We start from the raw sequence: 13,309 nt of genomic DNA, 5'->3' as shown, positions 1-13,309 counted from the left end.
GTGAGGTTGGCTCGGGGTCAGGCAGTGTTTCATTCTGCTGTGCATATGGTCGCTATGAGTCGGTACCAACTCGATGGCACCTAAAAACGACAACAGTTTTTTATTCTTAAAGCAATAGCAATCCTCTGAAAGATTTGAAACCAGGGTGTGATTAAAGTAATCTGATATGCATTGTAGAATGATGACTAAAGATATTGTGGTGGGAAGATTAAAGAAAGAGAAAGGACTAATAATAGGCTGCTGCAATTTTTCAGGCTAGAGATGATGAGAGCCCAAACTGAGGTATAAACAGGAGGAATGGAGAGAGGCGTTTGGATTTAGAAGCTGTTTAGGAAGTATATCAAACAGCAGTTAGTCACTGGATAACCAGATTAATAACAGTACCCTTTTCATGAAAAAAGAAAATAGAACTAGGGGAGATAACAGTTCATTTTTAACCTATTATAGCCTCTTAAGATGAAAGGAGACACATATAGAGTAATTTGCTGCTTTATTTAGGACTTTCTTGTCTTTAATAATTTCACATATACTTCTAATGAACTGTTTTTTCTCAATTTTCTTTGTTGTTAGATGTTGTCCAGTCATTCCTGACTCATAGTGACCTTATGTATAGCAGAATGAAACACTGCTTGGTCCTAGTGCCATCCTCACTATTATTGCTATGTTTGAGCCTTTTATCATAGCCTCTTTGTCAGTCCATCTTGTTAAAGGTCTTCCTTTATTAAGCATTATGTCTTTTCCAGGGACTGGTTCTTCCTGTTACTTGTCCAAAGTACGTGAGACAAAGTCTGACTGTCCTGTCTTCTAAGGAACATTCCGGCTATACTTCTTCCAAGATAGATTTGTTTGTTCTTCTGGCAGCCCATGCTATTATTCAGTATTTTTCACCAACACCATAATTCAAAGGCATCAGTTAGTTCTTCCGTCTTCTTTATTCATTGTCCAACATGTTTTTAGGTGATTGAAAATACCGTGGCTTGTGTCATGCATGCCTTAGTCCTCAAAGTGACATCTTTGCTGTTCAACACTTTAAAAAAGTTCTTTTTCAGTTGATTTGCCCAATATATCATTTGATTTCTTGAGTGCTACTTCCATGGATTGTGGATCCAAATAAAATTAAATCCTTGACTTTTCTGCATTTGTCATGGTGTTTCTTATTGGTCCAGTTGTGAAGGTTTTTTTCTTTATGCTGAGGTGTAATGCATACTGAAGGCTGTAGTCTTTGATGCTTCATGTATAAGTACTTGAAGTCTGTTGTTTCAGCAAGCAAGTTGTGTCATCTACATATAGCAGGTTAATGAGTCTTCCTCCAATCCTGATGCCATATTCTTTTTTGTATAACTCATCTTTTCAGATTACTTGCACAACATACAGATTGAATAAGTTTAGTGAAAGGATATAACTCTGATGCAAACTTTTTATGATTTTAAACCATGTAGTAGTATCCCTTTGTTCTATTTGAACAACTGCCTTTTGGTCTATGCATAAGTTCCACATAAGCACAATTAAGTGTTCTGGAATTCTCATTCTTTGCATTGTTATCCAGGGAACTTTGTTGTTGTTGTTAGGTGCCATTGAGTCGGTACTGATCCATAGCGACCTTATGCACAGCAGAACGAAACACTGCTCAGTCCTGGGCCAACCTCACTCCTGTTGCCACGCTTGAATCCACCACTTGGCCAATCCATCTCTTTGGGGCTTTTCCTCTTTTCCTCTGACCCTCCACCTTACCAATCATGATATCCTTCTCCAGCGACTGCTCCCTCCTGACAATATGTCCGAAGTATGAGAAAAGATTGAAGTTGTCAAGGACTTCATTCTTGGATCAACTATCAACACTCACGGAAGCAGCAGTCAAGAGAGATCAAACAACGTATTGCATTAAGCAAATCTGCTACACAAGACCTTTTTAAAGTGTTGAAGAGCAAAGATGTCAACTTGAGGACTAGGTGTGCCTGACCCAAGCCATGGGATTTTCAATAACCTCATATGCATGTGAAAGTTGGACAGTGAATAAGGAAGACCGTAGAAGAATTGATGAGTTATGATGTTGGAGAAGAATATTGAAAGTGCCATGGGCTGCCAAAAGAACCAATAGATCTGTTTTGGAAGAAGTGCAGCTGGAGTGCTCCTTAGAGGCCAAGATGGTCAAACTTCGTCTCTCATACTTTGGACATATTGTCAGGAGGGAACTTTAGGTATGCCAAAAATATATGTACTTAAGCATTTACAGTAGAACTCCTTTAGCAGAAATGAGAAAGAAGGATAGTGAGAAGAAAACCTGAACTTGGGAGAAAACCAGATAACTTTTAGACTATGGCAAGAATCTTCTACTTGGTAATTTTTTTTTTTTGCTTTTATGTCCTGATGTGAATTACTTCCTTTTGTCCCCTTCCAGGTGTTCCAAATTTGACAGGCAACTTTATTATATATATATATATTTTTTTTTTTTTTTCCCCCCATTATTTTTCTTAAACAGCATATATCATAGTATATCATAGTAAGTAAGAGCTTGTACTCTGGAGCCAAACTTCCTAAGTTTGATTCCTCATTCTATTACTGTCATGGAATTTTGCCCCTCCTCCCAGTCCCCCACAATACATGTCAACTTGGCTGAACCACAATTCTCTGTTGGCAATTACACAATGTTGGTATCATTCCCCATGATGTGACCTAATGTGGTTAGCCAATCAGTTGTGAGAGGATTAGGGTGAGACATAACATCCTTAGGTCATTGCCCTGATCCTTTTTCAGGGGAGTTTCCTTGGAGTATGGCCTGCAGTACCTTTTATGGTACAAAAATAAGAGAAATGAGCAAAGGAGAGACTTCAGTAGCACCAAGAAGAACTGGGAGCAAATTGTGTCTTTTGGGCCTGGGGTCCCTGCTTCGAAAACCTCCTACACCCAAGATTTTTGCCAAGACACATGGAGCTCTCCAAGGAACATCAGGCCCACGAATGTTGAGACAAGGGCCTTCCCCCAAAGCTGTTAGAGAAAGCCTTCTCCTAGAGTTGGTGTCCTGAATATGCATTTCTAGCCTCACAAATTCTGAGAAGTTGCCCTGGTGTGGCACTGTAGGGTAAGCATGGACTGCTAACCACAAGGTAAGCAGTTCAAACCCACCAACTGTTCTTCAGAAACCCTATACAGGGTCACTATGAGTCAACTCACCAGCACTTAACAACAAACTGAGAAGATAAATTTGTTTGGTAAAGTCATCCACATGAATTTTTGTTACAGCAGGACTTGATTAACTAAGACAGGAGTGGGCTACTGCACTAACAGATACCTAAAACGTAGAAGCAGTTCTGGAATTGGAGGATGGGTAGAGACTAGGAGAAGCTTCTTGTTGGTGTTTTAAAGAGTTTTAAAATACCTAATAGTAACAGCTTAGATTGTCTTAAGGAGACTGTTGGTGGAATTATGGATGTCAAAGGCAATTTTAGTGTGGGCTCAAGTGGAAGTGGGAAGTACTGTAACATTAGAGACAGTGCAGATGGCAAGAAGCAGCAGCAGAGAAACAATGGCAACAGAACTAGGAGATTGTTGCAAGGCAGCAGTGCAGGAGCTGACTCATGGAGCAAGACAGCTGATTGCTCTCTGCCAGAGGCTTACTGGTAGAGTGGGGTGCCTCCAGGTATTTAGCAGTAGAGCTAAAGAGCTCTACTGAGCAGGGCAGAGGCCGGTCCAATCCACGAGATCTGAGGGACCAAGGAACCAGGAAGCAGAAGCTGAAGACACAAGGAGTACAGGAAACAGAATTGCCTAAGTCTCAAAGGATAGGGCTATGACATAAGGGGTTTAAAGGGGTGGGGCCATGACCTCTAGGTTTTCAAAGGTTGGTGCCATAGCCACCTAGTACATATAAAGCATTTATAATGTAATTAATCATTGAATACATTTCTAATTCAACTGGTCATAAAATTTAATTTACTTATCTTTGACTAGAACTTGGCTGACTGGCTCCTTAACATCTCCTTTGCCATCCTTACTCCTCTAGCATATAGGAATTATACCCTTGCTACCACTACCCCACTTCCTCTCCTGCTGTCTTGTAAAGGTTAACTTTGGGCATTTTGCCTAATGTCTACTCTCATCTATCTCAGAGGATTGTCTGAGTAAGTGACAGAAGCACTGATATCCTTATACGATAGGACATAAAGCCCTACATCTTGCTTTTTCTAGATGAATGTGAAATTAAATTTGAACTTTAATGATCAGGTAGGGAGTGCAGACCGTTGATACAGATAATTGCTTTTGAATAAAGCAAAACGCTGAATCTACAGAGATTAAAAAAAAAATATGTGGTTTCATTTCTTGTGTATTTTTACTAAAATATAATCATAATGTCTTTGCAATTTGCTTTCTCACTTGACAGTGTGTTGTGATTAGTATATATACACTTAAGCCCATGTTTTTATTTAGTTTATGTGTATATAATTTATACATAAAAAGGAATTTTTTTTTTTTTTTGCTTGCTGCACTCTTTCCCCTTTATTTGTGTTAACATGTTCTCATACCATATATAATTAAGAGGGGGTTTGAAAAAGTTCTGTGGAAAATAGAATTTAAAAGATAATGAGAAGATACATCTTGAAAGAAAGACCAGCAGGAAAAATCAAAAACAATAACAGCAATCCAACTGAGTACTACAAGAACAAGCAAGTTGTTCTCCAGGGAGCCATCAAGGCAAATGGTCAGGGCACCTCAAGGCAAACCCCCTTCCAAGACTGAAGCTCAATTGGAATACACTAGCAGGCATGTGGTCCTGCTGCTGACCACATTGGTACCGATAAGGGGAAGAGAGGGAAAAACAGCAATGAAGTTGTGAACTAAGTCTGGACACATTCAATAGACTCCTGTTAACCTTGACTGAGACCTGGTTAACCAGCAGTATGATGAGAACTGGGGACTCCTGGGCCCAGGGGCAGGGACATGGCCCCAGAGGACTAGAACAGAATGTGAAGCATCCAGCTAATATGAAGTGAGGGGAGATGCATAAGAACACCCACACTTGCAGTTAGTACCCATTTGACCTGGCAACAATGACTGGATGATCAGAATACAACTAGAGGAAGGAAGAAGAGGGTAAAAAAAAAAAAAAAGAGTAACCCACTACAAATGGATGAACTTGACCTATGCTTGTGGATGCAGTATGACAAAGAAGCGGACAAATCTCTACAGTGAGGATCATTCCCATCCCCTTGGTACACAGGGTCAACAGGGATGGGGAACTTGGACATTGGCTATCCAAAATGGAGGCACTACAAAGGCAAGAAGTGACTGGTTTACAAGCTTTCAATAGGGAACCTAACTCCACAGGATATAGGGAAAGGTAGAATCTCCACTGAATTGTTTCCAACCTGTCTGGATGTGGTTGATAAAAGGTGAGGGGGAAAGGACTCCTGTGGTTCAATAGTGAATGATAGCTATCAGGTCTGAGAGTGATTGTTGGAAAGGTAAATGTAAATGTTTGGTACCAAAAGGAGGGGAGTGGCTGATTTTGCAGTTCAGGAGCAAAGATCCCTGGAACCATCAAGGGAGGAAAACGAAGAGTGAGACCCTGTCCTGGGAGGCAGTGACACTAGGGCTGGAGGCAGAGGCGATGACATGGACAGAAGAAGTGGCTGGGGACTCTGGACTCAGGGAGGGAGAGAGGCTGTGGGCAGGCGGCCACAGGGCAAGCATGTGGGGTGTACCCTTTGGTTGTTTAATGATGCATGCAGGGGATTGTGATCATTTTAGTGAAGCAAAATATGATAGGATGAATGTAAAGATAATGTTCACCCATGTAACCTAACACATAATTCACAATAAAAACTTTAACAAAATGAAAGATAATGACTTTTTTCATGACCTTTTCTGAATCCCCCTTATATATATTTGTGTGTATGTGTATACATATAAATACATGAATATACAAGAAGACTTCAGAAGGTTTGTGGATAATGGAATTTGTCCACAAACTTTTTGACTCACCTGTGTATATGAGCATGCACACACATAAGTTATGCATGTATGTATAGCAACGTATATTGGGAGTGTGGTAGCTCTGTTACATACATATTGGACTGTGAACTGTAAGGTTGGTGATTAGAACCCAATAGTTGCTCTGCAAGAGAAAGATGAGGCTTTCTGCTCCTGCTTAAATTATTAAAATTATAAAAAATATTGGAAATCCTATACAGGGTCACTATGAATTGGAATCGACTCAAAGGAGCTTAACAACAGCAATATACATACATATGTAGGATTTAATAGACACTTGCTTTACTAAAAAAGGATTATAGTATTTCCCTCATAGTCTTGGTATAGCTCTTAATTCATTCTTCTTTCTTAAACAGCTTTCTAGAGGAAGTAAACTCACATACCATAAAATTACGCATCTTATGATTACAGTTTACTGTGTTTTCACAAATTTATAGAGTTGTATAACAATCTTCGTGGTCTAGCCTAGAACACTCCAATCACTGTAAAATATTCCCTTGTGTTGATTTGCAGTCATCCTTGTTCCCATGATCCAACCCCTAGCCATCACTGATTTACTTGCTATTGCTATAGTTTTTAGGTATTTTTTAAAATTTTCATATAAATGATATGCTGACATGGTATTTTGAGGTTGATCAATATTGTAGCATACATTAATAGTTCAGAAAGATGTTTACCTGTGCTTTATTGATTATGCAAAAGCTTTCAATTGTGTGGATCATGACAAGCTATGGACAACATTGCCAAATATGAGTATTCTGGAACACTTAATTGTGCTCATGAGGAATCTGTACCTGGACCAAGAAGCAGTTGTTTGAACAGAACATGGGAACACTGAATGGTTTAAAATTAAAGGTGTGCGACAAGGTTGTATTCTTTCGCCATACTTATTCATCCTGTATGCTGAGCAAATAATCTGATAAACTGGGTTATATGAAGAAAAATGCATCAGGATTGGAGGAAGACTCATTAACAACCTGCAATATGCAGATGATACAGCCTTGCTTGCTGAATGTGAAGAGGACTTAAAACATTTACTGATGAAGATTAAAAAGCACAGTCTTCGGTATAATTGCATCTCAATGTAAAGAGAACAAAATCCTCACCACTGGACCAATAAACAACATTCTTATCAATGGAGAAAAGATTGAAGTGGTCAAGGACTTCATTCGTCTTGGATCAACTATCAACACTCAAGGAAGCAGCAGTTAAGAAATCAAACAATGTATTGCATTAGGCAAATCTGTTGCACAAGACCTATTTAAAGTGTTGAAGAGCAAAGATGTCAGCTTGAGGACTAAGGTGCGCCTGACCCGAGCCATGGTATTTTCAATAACCTAATATGCATGCGAAAGCTGGACAGTGAATAAGGAAGACTGTAGAAGAATTGATCCCTTTGAGTTATGGTGTTGGAGGAGAATACTGAAAATACCTGGGCTGCCAAAAGAACCAATAGATCTGTTTTGGAAGAAGTGCAGCCAAAGTGCTCCTTGGAGGCCAAGATAGCCAAACATCGTCTCTCATACTTTGGACATATTGTCAGGAGGGACCAGTTGCTGGAGAAGTATATCATGTTTGATAAGTTGGAGGGTCAGAGAAAAAGAGGGAGACCCCCTAGTGAGATGGATTGACCAAGTGGCAGCATCGATGGACTCAAGCATCGTAACAGTAGTGAGGTTGGCCCAGGTTCGGGAACTGTTCCGTTCTGCTGTGTGTAAGGTTGCTATGAGTTGGTACCGACTTGATGGCGCCTAACAACAACAAGTATTCTATTGCTGGGATATATCATTTTTTGTTTATCCATTATCCAGTTGATATAAGAATGGTCTTTATACCTTTAATTCAAATGAAATCTTTTTCAGGGACTTAAAATTTTTCAGTTGCTCCTTTCAGGCTGATAATAAAACTGCTTTGATTCTTATGAAAGATGGGACCTCAGTGCATTATCATTTTAGCTCTTGAGGGTACCTTCTTAGAAACTGAGGTTTCAGGGAATATAGTTGAAAGTCACCAATCTAAAATGTAGTCTAAAAATTTCCTATCCTTTTTAGAGAAAAGATATATGTAAATTATGTATCCAGGTGAACAAACTGAAGAAATACTTACATTGTTTGCTGTAAAAAAAAAAAAAAGTTTTAAGTCCGTATGTGTGATAATTGAAATGTACTTCCTAAGGAAATGATAACATTTTCCATGTATTCAAGCTGGCTTTTCTGTTCTTATTGTTGTTAAGTGCCATCGAATCAGTTCCGACCCATAGCGACCCTTTGTAAGGTTTCTGAGGAGTAACTGGTGAGCTTGAACTGCCAACCTAGTGGTTCAAACCAACTTTGCAGTCCAACGCATTAATCCACAGTGCCACACTTCTACTAGGACTATACATTTTAGTGGACTTGTATTTTTGCCTTTCTAGTTTTTCATATTTTTTTGTTTCTCATACAGGCAATTATTATAGTTTACGTTCTCAGCATGAGAAAGCAGCCTTATATTTCCAGAGAGCCCTGAAGTTGAATCCTCGTTATCTTGGGGCGTGGACACTAATGGGACATGAGTACATGGAAATGAAAAACACGTCTGCTGCTATCCAGGCTTATAGGTCAGCGTCTGGTTACAGGGTGAGGTGGAGAAGACTGCTGTGTGATGTTAGAAGCCTCTTTTGAGCCTGCAAGTTGCTAACCTTGATAATGTTTTCTAAACCTGTATGTCTCTTCCATTTCTTAGACATGCCATTGAGGTCAATAAGCGGGATTACAGAGCCTGGTATGGCCTTGGGCAGACTTATGAAATCCTCAAGATGCCCTTTTACTGCCTTTATTATTATAGACGAGCCCATCAGCTTCGGTATGTGTCCGATTGTCAGTTACTTTTAAAGGCTGATCTCCCTATATTTTTCCTTTCTTTTGATAGCTGCTAAAGTCACAGTGAATGGTTTTGCATCTTGGAGATGTTTAATCTTGTTATGTGTTGTTTGATTATTTTTATTTAGAGTATTCCACTAATAGGTCACAGTCCTGGTGTGGCATTATAGGATAAGCACTGGACTGCTAACCACAAGGTCAGTGGTTCAAACCCACCAGCCACTCTTTGGAAACCCTTGTACAGTGTTACTACTGAGTCACAACCAACTCAGTGGCACTTAACAACACTAATAGATTAATAGTACAATTTTGAACAATGATTTTATGAAGCATTGAATGGTGGTTGATTTCTCATGGGAGGGGGATTGTTATTTAATAAAGCCTTTGCTTGTGTTCAGACTACTGCTCTTTTCTCTATCAGGCCCAATGATTCTCGTATGCTGGTTGCTTTAGGAGAATGTTATGAGAAACTCAATCAACTAGTAGAAGCCAAAAAGGTACATGAAATTGGGTCCTGGAGCATTTGAATGAAACCTGCTGCTTGGATAAAGGTTATGCTCTGTACTCTAATTTTTTCTTCATTCTGATCTATTTGCATAGAAAAATCTCAGTATTTACAGGTACACAGGCTAAAAGCAGAGCTGGGCTGAAATCATCAGTGGGAATGTCATATGTCAATAGCCTTAACCTATCAGTACTAGCAAGTTTATACTTCTGGGAGGTTTGCAGGGCCTGGGCCTTTCTTTATCCCATGAGTCATTGCACATGGGGCAGTGATCAGAGTGATCAGTTTATTTCTTTGACAGTGTTATTGGAGAGCTTACGCCGTGGGAGATGTGGAGAAAATGGCTCTGGTGAAATTGGCAAAGTGAGTGAAAGGAGTGAAATACTTAATATATCTGTTGGCTTCTTTGATATGGTGGGTTCTGCATGTTCTAGAGCTTCCCATCCAGCATTCTGTATGAATATGGGAGATGTAGCAGGGTTTATGAGTGTTGATCTGGGAATTTAGTTATCTAGACTTTAGAGAATGCCTCTTCTTTTTGAAGGGAAATGTTTTTCTCATAGGCAAGAGATCAAGAATTTAAATTAAATTAAAATTTAAAGTGAGAATATCCATGTCTGGTCAGGCTAGGAAAACTACTTTAAGTATTGATTAGTTCCTGATAAGGACCAGGAAAATTAGAAATCACTCAGAAAAATAGGCAAAGGAGTTCCTAAATGCAGTTTCATTTTTGCCATTTTCTGGATTCTTAGGGGAAAAATTCTGAGTTGCTTGTATGGTTTTTATCTTATTCTGGGTGTTACCAGTGAGCCCTGAGGGCAAAGTGGGTTAAGTGCTTGGCTGCTAAATGCAAGGTCGGCTGTTCTAACCCACCAGCCGTTCCATGGGAAAAAGATGAGACTTTCTACTCCTGTAAAGATTGTGTCCCGTAAGCACCATATAGGTTCATTATGAGTCGGAATCAACTAGGTTTTGGTTTGTGTTCTGGGTGTTTCCAGAGAATTTTTCAAAGGTGTGTTCTGCAGTTTAAGGATTTAACTCTCTCTCCATCACCAGTGCAGAGTATGGGCCATCTATGTAAATATCTATTATGCTTTACTATATATTATTGTGTTTTGGTATTACAAACTTTAATCTTTTTATTTCTAACTTGTGTTGAGTTTTGATTTGTACTTAAAGGCCAATTTCTTTTGTAGGCTTCATGAACAATTGACTGAGTCAGAACAGGCTGCCCAGTGCTACATAAAATATATCCAGGATATCTATTCCTGTGGGGTATGTGTCATGAATATTGGAATTGGGCTGCTGATCTTATCCTTATCCCCTTAGTCATTCCTGCTTTTCCTATCTAGGAAATAGTGGAACACTTGGAGGAGAGCACTGCTTTCCGCTATCTGGCCCAGTACTATTTTAAGTGCAAGCTGTGGGATGAAGCTTCAGCTTGTGCCCAAAAATGTTGTGCATTCAATGATGTGAGTATCAGTTCTTTAGTAAAGGATTTGGATTTAGGGCTAAAACATACCTTTATTATGATCTAAGAATGGGAGATGGATGATAGTAAGGTAAGTGGAAAGGCTTCTTTGATCATCAGAATTTATCTGTATTTTAACAACCTGTGTTTGACAATAACCTCAGACATATTTTTAAACAGTTGCCTAACTTTTTTTCAGACCCGGGAAGAAGGTAAAGCCTTGCTCCGGCAAATCCTACAGCTTCGGAACCAAGGGGAGACTCCAACTACAGAAATGCCTGCTCCTTTTTTTCTCCCTGCTTCACTGTCTGCCAACACCACCCCGACACGTAGAGTTTCTCCTCTCAACCTGTCTTCAGTCACACCGTAGTTGGCTATTTCCAAGCCAACACATTGCCAGACCCAGATTAAGGCTTTCGTCCATATAAAGAAAAGCCACATCTGTTCTTTACAGGCTTCAGCTCTTTTGTTTCTACAGATGGAAATATTATCCTGTGGACAGTTTATAGAAACACTTCCAGAGGCTGAGCAACCAGAAAGTCATGGCAGGAATAGTTACCAGTTAAAAACATTTCTTTCTCCTTTTTGTTCAGAGAGTGGCTATAGAGCTTGACCTTTTTCCCAGACCATTTTTCCCTCTTAAAAAACAAAACAAAAACCATATCATTTGACAGCACTTTAGCACAGCCAGTGCTACAGGAACAAGCTTTTAATGCTGCTGGGACTAGGAGGGGATTTCTTTAGAGATGCAAGGCTAGGAAAAAGCTTTGCCACTTTATACCTCTGCTAGCAGTAGGGACATTGAATACCTAAGGAAGAGGTCAGGGCACTGGATGGACATGACTTCCTTTGCTTAGCATGTTCCTTATTCTGATGTCAGAAATTAGGTTTAAATGGTATGAAGCAATCCATTTGTTCTTAGTCTAGGGCAAAATTTTTTCAAAACCATTTTGATGAGTGTCCTAAATATAAAATTAGAAATAACTTATGGAATTTAATAAAAGAAGGGCAGAACGAATTTTAGAACATGGAACTGCTGACAGCCCAGTTGTCCCATTGAATTGGTTCGGACTCATAGCAACCCAGTCTGTATAGGGTTTCTGAGGTTGTAAATCTTTGTGGGAGCAGAAAGCCCCATCTTTCTCCTGCACAGTGCCTCGTTGATTTGAACTGCTGACCTTGCAGTTACTAGCCCAACTCATAACCCGCTATGCCAGGAGGGCTCCTTGAAGGTAAAAGATGTCTCCCATAGCATTAGCTGTACCCCAACCAAAAGCAAGGAGACAGGAATACAGATAGTGCATGGATATTTGGGAATGATACTTTTATACATCTGAGAATAAATCTACTGCAAGGTAGTTTGCTTTAATAAACATTGTTTTCCTTACTCTCCAAGAGAATTTTTTTTCTTAGCCTTCATCTTTTTAGACAGGTAAAAGTGATTCTTGCATTGGAGGCTTTCAGAGTCATATTTGTGTTCAGTTATTGTTAGGTGCCGTGGAGTTGATTCTGACTCATAGTGACTTTATGCACAATAAAACAAAAACACTGCCCAGTCTTGCACCATTCTCACAGTAGTTAAGCTTGAGCCCACTTCTACCTGCCACTGCCAATCAATCTAGGGGGATCTTCCTTTTTTTCTTTGACCCTCCACTTCCCTAAGAATGGTATCCTTTTCCAGAGACTGGTCACTCCTGATAACATATCTGAAGTATGAAAGACAAAGTCTTGACATCCTGGTTCCCAAGGAGTATTCTAGTTGTTCTCCAACACCATTTAACTCAAATGTGTCAATTCTTCTACGATCTTATTCACTAACTTTCACATACCATGGCTTGATCCGGACACATCTGGTCCTCAAACCTGACATCTTTGCTCTTGAACACCTTAAAGAGGCCTTGTGCAGCAGATTTACATAATATATTACATAATTTGATTTCTTGACAGCTGCTTTCATGCGATGATGGTAGACCTGGACAAAATGAAGTCTTTGACAACTTCAATCTTTTCTCCATTTATATGGATATTATTTATTGGTCCATTGAAGTGCAACCCATCCTGAAGGCTACAGTCTCTGATCTTTATCAGTAAGGATTTGTCAGTTAAGTCCTCTTTGCTTTCAGCAAGCAGTAGGAGTGTGTTCAGTAGCAAGTAATATATGATGAGTATGTGTTAACATGAATTTGTATAGTGGATGCTGTGGGGGGCATCCTGAGCCCAGGACCCAAGTTTCCTTTATTTTTATTCCCAGAACATGGTTGTACACATTCACCTACTAGTGTTTGACACTTCATTTTATAGTAAGGAAAACTTAGAAAATCCAATGCCTCTTACATTCATGCAGTCATTCCTTACCCAGAATTCTTAGGGTAGCTATACAAAAGTTACTGGTCTCAACTGCCATTCCTGTGCAAGGGGTCTCATGGACTTGAATGATACTTAATTCTCAATCTTTCTGCCCCTATTATTTAATGATTTTGCTAAATT

The 13,309-nt window shown here is 39.5% G+C and overlaps 1 protein-coding gene across 1 annotated transcript in view; it reads left to right on the top strand.

The window, feature by feature from the left end:
* CDC23 (cell division cycle 23) overlaps nucleotides 1–11,246 on the top strand; it is a 51,842-nt gene extending 40,596 nt beyond the window's left edge. The window contains exons 10-16 of the mRNA XM_006866116.1: nucleotides 8,431–8,584; nucleotides 8,710–8,829; nucleotides 9,268–9,343; nucleotides 9,653–9,714; nucleotides 10,548–10,626; nucleotides 10,704–10,823; nucleotides 11,022–11,246. Of these exons, the coding sequence (XP_006866178.1) occupies nucleotides 8,431–8,584; nucleotides 8,710–8,829; nucleotides 9,268–9,343; nucleotides 9,653–9,714; nucleotides 10,548–10,626; nucleotides 10,704–10,823; nucleotides 11,022–11,192 (782 nt within the window). The 3' untranslated portion in view covers nucleotides 11,193–11,246. The remainder of the gene's footprint in view (nucleotides 1–8,430; nucleotides 8,585–8,709; nucleotides 8,830–9,267; nucleotides 9,344–9,652; nucleotides 9,715–10,547; nucleotides 10,627–10,703; nucleotides 10,824–11,021) is intronic.
* Nucleotides 11,247–13,309: the final 2,063 nt, after the last annotated feature.

This window comes from Chrysochloris asiatica, unplaced genomic scaffold (genome assembly GCF_000296735.1).
Source record: "Chrysochloris asiatica unplaced genomic scaffold, ChrAsi1.0 scaffold00087, whole genome shotgun sequence".
NCBI classification, from domain to species: Eukaryota; Metazoa; Chordata; class Mammalia; order Afrosoricida; family Chrysochloridae; genus Chrysochloris; species Chrysochloris asiatica.
This window is presented reverse-complemented; position numbering and strand designations above follow the sequence as displayed.